At 44.1% G+C, this 15,130-nt stretch overlaps 1 protein-coding gene across 1 annotated transcript in view; it reads right to left on the reverse strand.

The window, feature by feature from the left end:
- The window catches only part of LOC111870944 (semaphorin-5B), a 109,971-nt gene that overhangs the window by 20,083 nt on the left and 74,758 nt on the right, over positions 1-15,130 (reverse strand). The window contains exons 4-12 of the mRNA XM_023863612.2: positions 11,730-11,937; positions 10,095-10,403; positions 7,336-7,535; positions 4,483-4,945; positions 4,058-4,271; positions 3,393-3,743; positions 1,876-2,253; positions 1,082-1,249; positions 148-315 (exon numbers count right to left, since the gene is read on the reverse strand). Of these exons, the coding sequence (XP_023719380.1) occupies positions 148-315; positions 1,082-1,249; positions 1,876-2,253; positions 3,393-3,743; positions 4,058-4,271; positions 4,483-4,945; positions 7,336-7,535; positions 10,095-10,403; positions 11,730-11,937 (2,459 nt within the window). The remainder of the gene's footprint in view (positions 1-147; positions 316-1,081; positions 1,250-1,875; positions 2,254-3,392; positions 3,744-4,057; positions 4,272-4,482; positions 4,946-7,335; positions 7,536-10,094; positions 10,404-11,729; positions 11,938-15,130) is intronic.

Here is a 15,130-nt window from a genome sequence, read left to right on the forward strand (position 1 = left end):
TTATTTTTTGTTACTTTTTCTAATTGATATAGGGCAGTTTTAATTTTTATTTGTAGGAAAGTATGCTGCGCCCCCCCCTGGGGGTCACGCCCCACAGTTTGAGAACCACTGCTGTACACCAAATTTAAAATAATGATAACTACTTACATTCACAGCTGATCATTTCACAGGGCTCCTCCCCTTCAGCTGGTCCTTCACACCCTGAACTCATACTGCCATGATTACTGGCACTAAGGCAGTGACGAGTCCGTCTCCGCACACCCTGACCACATGTCACTGAGCACCCTGACCAGTCTGTCCAACAGCCCCATTCCCCTGCAAACACAGTTGTGTTACTACATGAAACTTTGAAGCCTGACGCACTTCTACATATTATTTTAAAGTGTACTTCCCACTTCACAGAATACATACTGCATCTCCATTACAAAGACCAGCTGGATACTTCTATTTAGGAAAATAATTGTGAATATGCTGAGAATTGTACAGATCTTACAAACATAATGTGTGGAGAAAATACAGAGATTCCTACTGCTAAAACAAGTGGTAAATATGGTTATCACTATGCTTTGAAGGATTAACTGTGCTCCAACAGCTACTAAGCACATTAGAATTATGAAACTGGCAAAACTCATTAGATGCTGATGGAGTGAGTGATTCAATTAATGGTATCATAACTCTGAGAATGCAATGGACATCAGCTCCAGTCCTTTCTTCAACACAAATTTCCCAGCACCTCACTGCTGGAGCCAGCAAGTTATAGAACTCGAGGTATGATAAGATAATTGGAACAACTGACTAATGTAATATGTTGTCTGCATAAACTGTACAAAACTGACTCAAAGAGGGGAGGTCATGTCTATCAGTCTGCAAACCTTTTCTTTGAAACTACTCAATGGGTTCTGATTAAAATTTTGTACTGGGGATCTGCACTAAAAGACATCCAGAAAATGAAAACCTGCTACATATCACTCTATAACCACTCTTGGACACTTCTCAAGAATGTCCTGAGGCAAAGCATTAAGAGAATAACTCTATTCAACAATACTGTCAGGCATAAATATTCACAAAACATGGTACAAACCTCTGCATTTCTGTGTGTTGCAATTACGAGACATATGTGATGGGCCTTCACACTCCTCGGCTCTTCCCTCACAAGTCCGTGTCCGATACTGGTGACCTCCGCCACACTCTACAGAACACGCTGACCAGTTAGACCACTCGGACCAAATATCATCCGCCTCCCCTCGACCTGGACACAAAACCACAATTTGTATCAGGCGAAAATATACCAATAAATTCTGTACAGATCATCAGAAAACATAGCTTACTGACAGTTCTATGCTCTACTTGGAATTGTAACCCTCTCCATGCTGAGTTTTACTAATTTCCTTCTACTTTAGAACTAAGAAGTGCCAAAGGACATATATGTACAATTGTAACCTACCCTAGTTAATATCAAACTAACTTATGTTGGCTTTGTGGTTCTCCTCACAGTGGTGATCATGAAGTGTGAGCACTCTCCTGGGATGTAGCACTGAGTAGGATGTGTCTATGACTTTAGGTGAGATTCACAGTGGTCACTGGCAATGGAAAAGGTTCTTCCACCCTCTGAATTTCTTTCATTTACTCTGATAATCATAATTCCACCGCTGCTCCATACCCACCTATTACTGCACCCTGAGGTGTTTGACAGCTCAGCCAGTCAGCACATTATCATATCCTCAGTCTTTAACTTGAAGCCTTCATCTCTGACCCAGCACTTGGCTGGTCACAGTGTGAGGGAGGGACTTTCAGTTTCTCATCCACAGATAGCACCAGTGGTGGACTCCTTTCAATAAGAAGTTACAATTAAAATGTGCAGATGAGTATGCTCACCTGTACGGAGACAGGTTCCGTCATTATGACAGAACCTCTCCTCCTCCTTGGCTTGACCCAGTTTAATGAGGGCAGGGTCAGCCACAGGGGCCCTGCAGGAGAATCGGAACCGTTTCTCTGTGCGTCCAGCAGCTGAGGCTGTCACGTTGGCTGTCAACCAGGGCGTCCATGATGACAAACGCTTAGTGTCGGAACAAGCATGTGTGTTGCACTGTTCATAGTCCAAATGGCAACCCTGGCAGTCTTGGCCTCCATCCTGTGGAGCAGGGTTGTCACATCTCCTCCTGCGTATTCTGTATCCTCCCCCGCATTGAGCTGAACACTCGTCCCATGGGCCCCATGACCCCCATTGACCATCACGTGGAGGTAGAGTCATTGCTGAAACATTAAACAAAAATACCCCTCATTTCCCAATGCTTCTGGTGAGCATGCAACATAGTTATGTTTACACAGACAACTCATTTCAGAAACTAGTTCTGCTTGAATCTAGTGACAAGATGGGATACCCAACCCGAAGGGTCCATTGTGATGAGCTAGTCCCAACAATTACTGGTTGTCTTTTAAAATAAACCCAGACATGTGATAATGCTGAGTATAATGAGAAAGAATTCTGTATGATATTCAAGAGGAAAAATATGAGTCAGTGTTTTCTGATATCCACTGTACACTTCACACATTACTATTTGAGGCATCTACAAAAACTGTCTTAATTTAATGAAATATGGTAACCAGTCCCATTGATGTTCCAGTTTGTGAAACACTATTTGAATATTTACACTTAAATGCTGGCCTCCACAATCATTCTAGACAAGCAGAAGTACTGTCCTTCAACCGGGATATGGACACTCCCCTTGCCAATACTGCAGTATACAGTAGCTAAAACTTTAAATAAGGCATACTGCTGAAATTAAGACCTTACAAATTTACTCATGTAATTAAAAAAGAGACTGAGGATGAAGATTTGAATCACATTCAAAAACTCAAAATAGTTAAATGTTGTTATATTTTAGCGTCCTGTTGCACTGATTTAAGTCCATGATTTATTTCACCGTCTTCTAGTGCATACACTTATATACCTCACTCCTCTCTCTCGCACTACATGTTTCGGCACAAAAGTGCCATCTTCAGGTGCTTACTCGATTAACGTTAAACTAGTTCACTGCACGTCTTGTCGTCTTCATATTAAAATAATTAAAATATATATTTATCAATATATATGATAAATGTATATTTTAATTATTTTAATATGAAGGCGACAAGGCGTGCAGTGAACTAGTTTAACGTTAATCGAGTAAGCACCTGAAGATGGCACTTTTGTGCCGAAACATGTAGTGCGAGAGAGAGGAGTGAGGTAGATAAGTGTACGCAAAGAAGACGGCGAAATAAATCATGGTAGTTAAATGTTGATATATGTTAGATGAAAGTTAATGTTAGGGTATCAGAGGAAGTAATAAGGCTGTCTGCTTGCTACACACTGATGTGGGAGAAAATAGGAGACGTTCTTCTTTGGCATTCACCTGGGCATGGTGGGTTTGAAGTGCAGTAGATTTCATTGCGGTCTTGCCCAACACATACTCTTCCACCATGTGCTGGTGCGGGATTGCCACATGTCCGTCGCTGCGTCTTCACAGCTAAACCGCAACTCTGGGAACAGGCAGACCAGCTGGACCAGGCTGTCCATCCCCCATGTACTGTGCAGTTGGTAACAGCTACTGCAATTCCAACACAAGGTGCGCCGCCATTTTGGGGTGGTGGGTTATTACACTGTCTCGACCTGCAGCGGCACTGATCTTCTCCGGGCCCTGATTCTGGGTCAGTTTGGTGAGAACAAGGGAACCAACTTGACCAGCTACTCCACCCACCATCCACTGCAACATACATGACAATAAAATTTCATTTTCGAAGTCTGAATGGTCTAGCTTAGAATCATTACTACCTACTTTGTGCATTCTACACATTTTTTTAAAACCATTGTGTTTCAGAGAATGTTTGCAAGTTAGTCTTCAGATGAACAGGATATGAGAGGAAACCTACTCTTCTGGGCTTTCTCATAGAGCATCTCTCAAATATTTCTGAGTTCAAATCATGATTACAAGTGCAACACACTGTCTGATGATATTTCTGTACACAGCATGACGAGCACAGAGGGATCTGGCTTCCTGTCAGAAGGAGAAGCACTCACCAGGGTCTGTAAGTACAGGACACTGCGTAACACTCTGCTTCCAGTAGTTTGACAGAGGGTCATGGTTTGGTGCTGGCGTGCACTGCTCTTTCAGTTCATTCCATCCGCAGTATGGATCCATGGCATTCTGACATGCCACTCTGCTGTGTAACCTGCCACAGTGCTGCGCTGGTACACGCATCACACTGTCCTCTGTGCCAATGTACACAGAGTCCTGAAAATTTGGTCACAGTTTGTTCTTAGCTTTATGTCAATAATGTGCCCTCAGCTGACAATAAACTTTTCAATTACAAGTCTTCAGGGATGTAACACCATGTCATGTGGTACGTGTTTACCAAATAACATGGTATCACAACCCAGAAAATCATTAATATTCACCACTATAATAACCTCAGATCTCAAATACATGTTTGATTGTCACTCACCGTCTCTCTGAGGTAGTGAAGAGTTTTGATAGCAACGGGACTGTCTCCTGGAAATGGTTTCCAAATCTCCACAACACACGTCTCCTGTGTTCTCGGCAACACTGATATTTTCTTAATCAGGCCATCAGCTGTAGCCACATAAATCACGTGGAGAGCACGGTGCAGTTTTGTGGGCAATACATGGACAGCAACATGGGTCAGTGTCTCCAAACGTCCTGTATACAAAGGCTGAAGCGTGGCCGGTTGGACCGCACTGTCCATCAGTTGGTACCGGTTCGAGTCCAGTAGTTGGTGGGAATGGCTCTGGGGTGAAGTTGACTGGCATTCAAAGTGATGCTTGTGTGGTGAAACGTGGCGTTCCCATGCAGAACCAGGGTGTTCCTGATGTTTGAATGGTCCAGAGAAGGCAGCATCTATGGAGGACATGTTGAAGGCACAGATAGCTGATCCTGGGATGCTGTTGCTATGGGAACAAGAGTTAAATTTAGAAATAACATAAATCTTACATGAAACTTAGAGAGGAAGACAATATTCAAGAAACAAGGTATCTGGGTATGGGTTCGATTGAAGTGGCTCAGGAAAGGGTACAATAGTGGATTCTTGGTAACACAGTAATGAACCATCATCTAGTACATACATAAAAGTAACTTTTCTATTGTGTTTGTATATTTCCCGTTTCCTGCTACAAACCTAACAGGGAACACCCAATGATACCACAAAATTTACTCTGCACTGTTGCGAATATGTACGGTAGCCATGGTTGTTACTGCAATGTCCAAGTGTTTGGGCAGGGTTTTTGCATGAGATCTGAAACATCAGTCCTTATCTTCTTTCAACCATATGAGTAAACTACAATTTATTAATATGACTGCTGTTCCTGCTTTACAGTTTTAGCCACTACAAGGGTCAGTCAAAAAGTTCCCGAAATGGTGGTATAGCACTCCAATGGTAGGACCCTTGCGCAGGCACACACACTTGCTCCATCAATCCTGCCATTGTTGGAAGCAGCGATGGAAGGCTTCTTTTGGAATCTTCCGGAGCTCAGCCATCGCATTTGATTTCATGTCCTCCATGGTTGCGAAACATGTCCCCTTGAGGCCCATTTTCAGAGTAGGGAACAGCCAAAAGACACTCGGAGCGAGATCCGGAGAGTACAGTGGTTGAGTGATGACAGGGATGTTTTCCTCGGCAAGGAATTGCTGCACAACAAGCGATGTGTGGCTCAGTGCATTATCGTGATGCAGAAACCACTGTCCCTGCCACTTGTCGTGCCGCTTCCTCTGAACCGCACCACACAACCTCTGCAAAACAGTACAGTACCAACTTCTTGCTCCAACTCCACGATGATCATTCTTCGATTACATCAAATCAGTTGTCACTTTTCCAATCATTTCTTCGGTTCCGGATGTCGAAGGTCTCCGGCTGAGCTGGTCATCCTCTAACGTCTCCTGCCCATTCTTAAACTGTGGATTTCTTTAGTGCAGTATCACCATAAACTTGCTGACGGGTCAATAGCATCTCTGAAGCAGATTTTCCCAATTTGCACATGAATTTGATGTTCGCACACTGTTCGAACTGTGACATTGCACTCAATGGCCAACACTCACATCTAATTCAAACGGAACAGTAACGACACTGCACACTGAAACCTGCCCAGACATGTTGTGCCTGCGAGCATACATGCTGAGCTTCCCACCACAACAGTGTGTGCACTATCTTATCGCTTGTTCTCCATCTGCGGGGGAATTCCGGGAACTTCTTGACTACCCTACATATAAACTGTGATGCTGGCATGGAAAGCAAACACGTCCTGGGTGAAAAATGGATAATTCTCCTTGTTCAGTATAAAATGTGGGAAATTTCTTGACTGGCTAAGAGACTATCAGTTTGTCAAAAATAGGTTTGTTTCAAGAAGTCAGTTACACGACACTGAATTCTGAAACAGAAGTTTTAACTCTTCTACACCAAAACTGTTTGAAGGACCAAGTTGCAGAATTAACATCAGCCTAGTGGTGACCCAGCAGCTGTAGTGCTTGTTTAGAGAGTTACCACAGTTGGTTATTTTCTGTTTCACAGTGTCTAACATGTCTAACACAGGTATCAGAATTGCCTTACTGTCACAAGCAAAAATAAAAAAGGCTATGACTGTCTTTATATTTTGACTTGAATATCAGAAGTAGCTGAAAGACTTCAAACCTTAAAGGTAAAGGTCAGGTTATCTCTGTGCTTAAGTAATTAAGCACTATGCCATGAAAACATATGGGCACATCTAGTTATAGTGTCACCGTTCTTGACCTCAGCACTAGATGGAAGTGAGTGGACAGATTCAAACCCTGGCCACTTTACCTCTGGGGAAAGCACCCCCATTACCCATTGGATAGAAGGCTGCGTGGGCCAAAGACTGGTCTGGATGCTGGGGGGAAGAGAAAAAACTTTTACCATACTGAGAATCAAACCCAGGCCAGACTCTAAACCTAAGACACAATCTAACAGCTTCTGGATTCTCAGAGCAATGGCTCTTAAAATTTTAGATTTCCTGAATGTGGCATCATGTAGTTTGGTACACAGGTACCAACATGTCACAGAAACCTGCCATCTGAAAATGGGAGTAAGCTGATGTGTTCTGATGAAACTACATGATGTCACATTCAATATGACCATAATTTTGTCACTGCTGTCAAAACCTTAAGCCTAATACGAGTATACTAGAAGCCGAAGTTAATTTACCGTTCATTTGTAACATTCTACTACAAACATAGAAAACATACGTAAATGTCACTCATCAATCCCGACCATATTCCATTTGCTACAGACAAAACAGAAACAAAAATGGCTGTGGTTAGGTTTGCTCACCTGGGTGTAGTGAATGTGGCATACACCATATCCTCTGACTCCACATATGCCATTCCCTGTATCTCATCAAAGTAGAATGGATACTCCCCTGGGATAGAACAGTTGAGGCGTGCCTTCACAAAAGTGGTCCAATTGTCCCTCAACATCAGCTGTCCACCACTGTCATTCTTACAAATGCGAGCAATGCGGGAGTATATGATCTGTAACATCACATGTTCCCAACTCCATTCCACATACAGTATCTCAGTCAGAACTGGTAGCTATGTTGCTATTCAGGCCTGTACCTTTCATCTCCAGATCACACATGACTACAAGGGAGAGTCAGTAAATCGGTCACATATGGATATAAAATGTAAACTATGTAATATTGGAACCTGGAAAAAACATTTATTTCTTGAAATATCCTCCACCAACACTGATAGAGTTATCCCACTGCATTACCAGTGAGTCAAAACCCACAGCATAGAAGTCTTTTAACTGCCGTTTTAGCCATTTCCGCACCTCCATTTCAGCCTCTTTGTCATCAGCCAAAAGTCTACCCCATTTCTCAACCCACTTGCGAACCACTTGACACAACAAACACTTCCCATCATAAACAGGAAACATTTCTTTATGAATATCCTTTTACCTACAAAAAATGGCACAACAGAACGCTGTTCTTGGGTAGTGCACTCAACCAGCCTCTGAACATGCACATGCATGTCTGCTACATAGACTGTCCTGAAGCTGGACTGCATTGCTACCTAGTGTTACCAGAGAAAACCTGATACATCCATTTGTGACTTATTTACTGACTCTCCCTTGTACAATTTGACCAACTGTTTTGTATGAAGTAAACTCATTCCCTCACTGCAACAGGGGAACATCAAATGAGAATTCCTGATGTAGTCTTCTGGGTTACATTAGAATGTAGTCTGGTAGACGGACACCAGTGCTACTGCAGAACTGCCTTTGAAACACTGGTGGAAAACTACAAAACTAGACAGTGTTATAAGCCAGGAGACCACAATATGAATCTTCACCAAGTGATGGCCTCAGATCATGTATATAAGTAGACTGAGGGTGATGGGAACAGGGTGGTGAGTGGAATGTTTGGAGCTTGGGGATAGAAACAGTATAGTGACGATCTTCATAATTTGTACTCTGCACCAGATATCCTTCAGGCAATCAAGAACAAAGAAGCAGCATGCATGCAGAACACATGCAAGAGTGATTCATCTGGCTTGGGACATAGTCCAGGGGCAAGTTATCCCCTGAGGAACTGAATTTTGAATGCACTACAGCTATGCTACATGTTCCACCAACATATGGTCTGCAAGTCCCGATGTAGGTACTGGAATGTGCGGGACCAGCAGTGCCAGACTTCACCTTGCTGATGCGGCAATTTCTCTGCCAGCTATGCATGTCATATAACATAATCATGTAGGCGTATGCCTTGTGTTTCTGCTCTTAATTTGCATACCTGACGCACACGTGGCCCCAATGATTCTCATTATGATCTTAGACAATGACAGAACCCCCCCCCACCAGTGCCCAATTGCTCGCCCTTCTGTCCTTAATTAACAGCCTTCTCTCTGGTCACTGGCCCTTGAACTATGTGTTTAATGAAGTCCATGGAATAGGGTCATCCTTAACAAGCTAATAGTCGCTTAGCTGCTCAAGCAATTTCCGTCTTCTATGGGTTCCGCAATCGAACCATATCCTGAGTCAATCCAGCCTATAACCTCACAGCCTGTTTCCTTAATGTCAATTTTAATATTATCCTCTCATCAACATCTAGATCTCGCGGGTGGTATTTACCTTTCAGGTCTTCTGGCTAAGCTGTTGTACGAATTTCTTAGTATTGCCACGCATGCTACATGCCCTGCACATCCCACTGCCCTTGATTTGATGACCATAATAATAACTGGGGAAGAGTACAAGTTGTGAAGCGTCCTCTTTTACGCAGTCTGGTGCATCCTTCTGTTAATTCAGTTCCAAATCTGTAAATCCAACACCAACGCACATAGTGCATCTTGCTCACCCTCAAGGGGAAATTGTTGGGGTGAATGCTGAAAGTGAAACTGTTTTGAATCACCAACAGCAATTACAGAGCTCTGCTGAAGCATTATTAAGAATTGTATTCCCAACTACGTTTCTTTTGGCCGGTCAACGTCATTGCCCCTTCCTTTATTGCTATAAATAAAAGTTCTGCTAGAAGAAACGTGTGCATTTGTTTACTGCGAGAATCATATGCAACACGTCTGTAAGAAAAACTCCCAGATTTATTAACTTTAACGTAGAGATTACGTATATATAGTGACCACTGTACGTGTGGGGTTGGAGTCCAGCTGGGTCCACTCGGCACGGCGGCCATTGATTGGCCTATTGTACCTGCTCCGGGTGATTATGATACTGGAGAATTTTGTGGAATGAAAATTTGCAGGGGAAACCGAAGTACTCGGAGAAAACCCGCCCTGCGCCCCTTTGTCCACCACAAATCCCACTTGACCAGACCCGGGATCGAACCCGGACCGCCACGGTGGGAAGCCAGCGACTAACCGCTTAAGCTATGGCGCGGCGTTTACATTTGAGGTTAATACAAGGATGTGTTCAGAAGATGAAACTGCGTGTCGGTGGCATACTGACACGGCTCGAAACGTCGGCTGCTGGCAGGGGAGTTACATACAATATAGCTAACCCCCCGTACATTTTACAGACTACTGTGATATCTCCTGCACAGATCTGGGTGCTTACCGTACCAGCATCGCGTGACTTACCTTACCACAGTTGATATACTCAACGGCGCTCTCCCGGAACAGGAAATAGACAAAGTCGGAAGTCTCGAAAGAGCCGACGAATTGGGGCTCGTTAAGCCATTTGCTGTCGAACTGCTTCGTCCGGAGAGTGGAGCCGGAAACTCCGGTCAGACTCCGGGATATAGCTGGGTCAGCTCCGGAGAAATCCATGGGACTTCCGACGAAATAATGTCCCGAGCGAGTCAGCAGTGCAGTCACGTTGGCTTCGGGACTGTAGGGGCAGCGGGCAACCCCTCGCACCAACTCTAGCACGTTGTTGACATTCTCGATCTGTCACCAAAACAACTCACTTACAGTAAACCCTCGCTAATCTAGTTACATTTAATCCGGATGTCGGATAATCCGGATCGAATTATAAAAAAGTCTATTCACAGTTGAGTACGTACTTTAAAAGACAAATGACATATAAGAGCAAGAGGACTTTCAGACTCTGTTAAGGCCAGCTGGAGGGACTGAAACCACGCAAGAAAATATCCAAGTCTGGCGTGAGCTGGGTGAAGAAAATCCTGGATTTCAGTTTCTGTCAGAGGAAGGAACGGATGTAGTGATATTTTGTATTTATTTTCATCAGCATTGTCTGTATTATTAAATTATTCATTATTTGTTTTCTAAGTTCTTTCTTTTAGGGCTATCTTTTGCTTCGCTGATCCGGATTATAGCTTAATTTGGATTATCGAAGGTTTACTGTAATCCATAATTCTGGAAGAAATAATATTTCCGGGCATAAAACACGAGGACACGAAATTTTCATATGGTGTGGATGAAAATACAATAAAATCCAAAATAAAATAATTATATCTCAGAAAGCTTATATTATGCACATTTATGGCTTACACCACTATAAAGGAAAACTATCAACGGTTTTTTTTTTCTGAGTATATAACTTTCTCAATAAATTTCAGTGTGGGCTCCCTTGGTGGCACGACAAATATCCAGACGATTCAGCATGTTTGGTGTTACCATAGCCACAGCGTCCCTTATGCGGGCTTTCAGGTGTTGCAGGTCGTTGATCTTAACCTGGTAAACAATGTTCTTCACAAAACTCCACAAGGAAAAGTTCAGTGGGGTTAAATCTGGCGACCTAGGGGGCCAAGTGATTGATCCACTTCTGCCGATCTATCTCCCAGCCATCACTCTATCCAAGTGATTCCTAACATGGTGGCAGAAATGTGGTGGCGCATGCGCGTAAGCCAGGCATGGAAAAAAAAACTACAGGGTTTTATTTTCCGATGACATAAACCGGATACGTGTGTGACAATTACTTTACTTTACTTATATATGCGTTTACGATCCGTCACCCTGTATCCCTCCGCCGCTCTAAGGAAAACGCATTTTGAGGTCTCCGTTCTTCCCTTCAGGCCAGATATTCAGATCAGTACGAAAGCTGTTACTGCACACAAGGGTACCAGTTCGCTTCTCTCACACTACCTCTCGTCTCTAACACACTTCACGGCGGTCTAACTAAGTCTACATCATCTGTGAGAGTGCGCATGTCTAGAGCAGACAACCTTAATGTCCGGTATGGCGATTTTGGGTCTCATCGTATGTGAGTATCCACGTCACGGCCTGTTACGTGGACCGCGGCGGTTCACTCACCTTCCTCCAGGAGCACTGTGGCGAGAAGGCGTTTGTGCCACACGTGAAGATCCTCTTGCCGCTTGCCAGGAGCACCTTGACGAAGTTGTGGCAACTCGTCTCGGCCTGACCCTTGTTCTGACACAGCTCCACCTTCTCGGGTGGCGCCAGCCATGGCGCCTTCTCCAACTGCGTCAGCTCCATCAAAGACAGACGGTACAGCGTGTCCCTGGGAACAGGTGGGGAGCTCCTGTCATTCGCTGGGAACAGCAGAGGGGAGAAGGGGATATGTTCGGGTGAACGTGACTTGTGGTTGTCTGTATGCCACTGAAGATGATTACTATCTTCTGAAACGTGACACTGTGCAGTCTGGTACAATATCGACGTTTCAGAAGAACATTCTGCTTCCATTTTCAGGGCCGAACAGTAAGCCGAGAAAGCAGCAAACGAATCTCATTCCGAAACCCTATAGACGGAGTCAGTACGTGTCCTTGAAATGTCAGTAAACTTATACCAGATTATACGGCGTCACAAACGGTGCTCTTCATATATCAGTCAGAACATGAAATCCCACAGAAATTTAAAAGTATGGCGAACTTCGTTCGTTCCCCTCAGACTGAAACACTGGCTGAACTGGAAACACGTGTAGTTCATGAAGCTTGTTCCAATGTTTTATGTGTTTTATTTTGTACGTCCATGCTTAACATGCAGCCACTTATGTGAGGAACCCATACAGTTGTGTGTAAGCTATAAATCTCTGTTGTCAATAGTAAACTTTTTCCTTGCCAGCCAGAGACTTGTAAGGCGGTGTTAACACTGTCGCACTTGCCGTAAACGTTTGAGTGATGTTTTCCTGGGAGGCTGGTGTCAGACACACTGTTAACAGGAAACCTACAATATGTACCAGTATGGTCTTCTTTATACCGTTTAAAGTTAAACTGTACATGATTATCAGATGTATTCTTCGGGTGCTTCAGAGAACTGCGCATGAGTCCAGATCTCCGTTGCGTCTCGTTCCACAGATACAAATTTATAAGCAAAAATATTACTTGGAAAAGGCGTTGCCCCATTCTTCTGCGTCTCCACCCATCACAAACAACACTGCAAAGTGCTTCATAATGCCCAGGCTCACTTGCCGCAGTCCCGCAACGTCGCTGTGTTACAGGCTATTATCAGCCTATCATCTAAAAATGTTGCAAATTGCTCTCCTTCAGGGGCAGCCTCGAGCATAATCAGTAATATAGCTCTGTGCACAAGAGGTTACCACTATGACGAAGATTCTTACTGTGCTGTTCTGAGTTATGCCATCGTGCTGTCTGGTAGGCGGTTACGAATGTTTCAGAGGAACAGACTTGACTCTTGACTACACCGGGTCACGAAGCAGAAAAACAGAATAGGCCGGTGTAGCGGTAACGCTCCGAACTTATATCCGGCAAGTGCTCGGTTCGATGTCAGCTGGAATGACGGCTATCTCGAGGATTTTCGTGGTCTTCCTCAGTCCTTCTGGGAAATTTGAAGGAGTGCCTCAATTACGTCACGACCGGTTACTTCAAACTCCTTCCCAATATAGCATTCATGAACAATGCTCTGGACAGAGGCTGCTGTAAAGGCAGCCCAGAATTCGTCTGCAGAGACTGCACACAACAGAAGATGGAGGATAGTCCCGCCGTGATTCGAACCGTGCACCTCCCGTCTACTAGTCCAGACTGTTTCCGCTACACTAATGTGCTTGATCAGAATTAAATCAATCTGTTACAGGCAAGAAAGTTACCACACGAGCATTACCAGTGTCTGTCCAACCTGTGGCACGTGCAGGGTTAATTTTCGTAAGCAAATCGAATCCGTGCCGGACGTAGGATTTAAATAATTGAATTCTGACACGCGTGACATCTGCTGCATAGGCTACAAAACACTTGAAACGCGTTGCTGTGGAAACACAAGTAAGAAGAAACAAGACAAGAACAAAGAGGATAATGACCAGCGAGTCAAAACGTACAGCAGGGCGCGTAGGTGTGCTAAGTCAGAACATATCTCGCAAAGGGCGTAACTGGAATTGGCTGGAACCTTGAAATCGTATCATTTGCTGCGCCGTCGTAAATATGCGGCCATTCCTTTTACTGTACCAACTTCATATTGCTAAAATTCCTCAGCGATTTCCTGCAGGTGTGAGTACATGAGAACATGCAGCCTGCAACACGTCGTTCCAATATTCAAATTAGGGTCAGGCACACACATACACATACACACATATAACCACTTTCTCCAAAGATCGTTCCCAATTTCTAAACATGCAGGTCGCTTGGCGCCCGATGCAACAAAATTTTCCCACTCGGCGCTGCTGGAACCGCTCGAATTACGGCACTAATACCCATTTGACTGAACAGGTGGTGTGAAATCGAGTCACCGGTTCATTGCCCACAGACGACACGAGAAGATTCAACACAGTGCACTATACAACAGTTGCCGCGCGCCGCCAACAGATGGCAGCAGCGTGACATTAAACACCGTGTTCGTGTTATTTGCTTCGATTTCTGTCGCTCTTGTACGTTTTCACTAAACGTTACATAACAATTGGCCACTGAAACCGAGAGCGATATTTGACCCAAAGCATTCTATAAAAAAATATCAAGTGATGTAAAGGGCATAAAGAATGCATGGGAAAAATGACAGACGCAAACATTTGGTGGGAAAGTATGACGAAAAGAGGCCACTCGGAAGACCAGTGAGTAAATGGAACAGTATTGAGATCTGTCTTCAACAGGGTGTGGGATAGAGGCCAGTCCGCATGGTAATGAATGTTCCGGCCTGCTGAGCGACTAGCGGATTCTGAAGGACTTTGCAACACAGTTGTACTGACATCGATAACTCATAATGACTGTAGCAACTGGCGTCACGCGGAGGGTACGACTAGGTCTGGTCGGGCGTCGGGCGTCGCACACATCATCTTGACCATCTTGACATTCCCAAGTGACGTACACAAGATGTCGTTAATAACCCCTTAAAGCACAGTGCAACTATTATATACCAACTGCCTTAACATAAAAGAGAGAATGCATTCTGCCTACGCAGTGTATTTGTTGTGTTCCGTATGGTTCTCACGGTAAACAGCGATTATTTCCCTAAACAGCATTAATCGGTTGTGTTTGTAGTGGAGAAGTAATGTGTTTCCTATGAGGTACGAACTGAATTTATATATACTGCATTCTGCCCACGCAGTGTATTTGTGTGTTTCGTATGGTTCTCACAGTAAACAGCGATTATTTCCCAGAACAACACGTCTCTGCTAGACCAGCCGATCAGTCAACCCAGTGTGGATATCGCTCCCATCTGGACCCCTGTCATCACAGCAGAAGTCAAGAGACTACAGTGCCGTCAAGTGTAGTTTGAGTGGGTAACTATTTGTTTCCTGTGTTGGTACCACA

This window comes from Cryptotermes secundus, unplaced genomic scaffold (genome assembly GCF_002891405.2).
Source record: "Cryptotermes secundus unplaced genomic scaffold, Csec_1.0 scaffold101, whole genome shotgun sequence".
NCBI lineage: Eukaryota > Metazoa > Arthropoda > Insecta > Blattodea > Kalotermitidae > Cryptotermes > Cryptotermes secundus.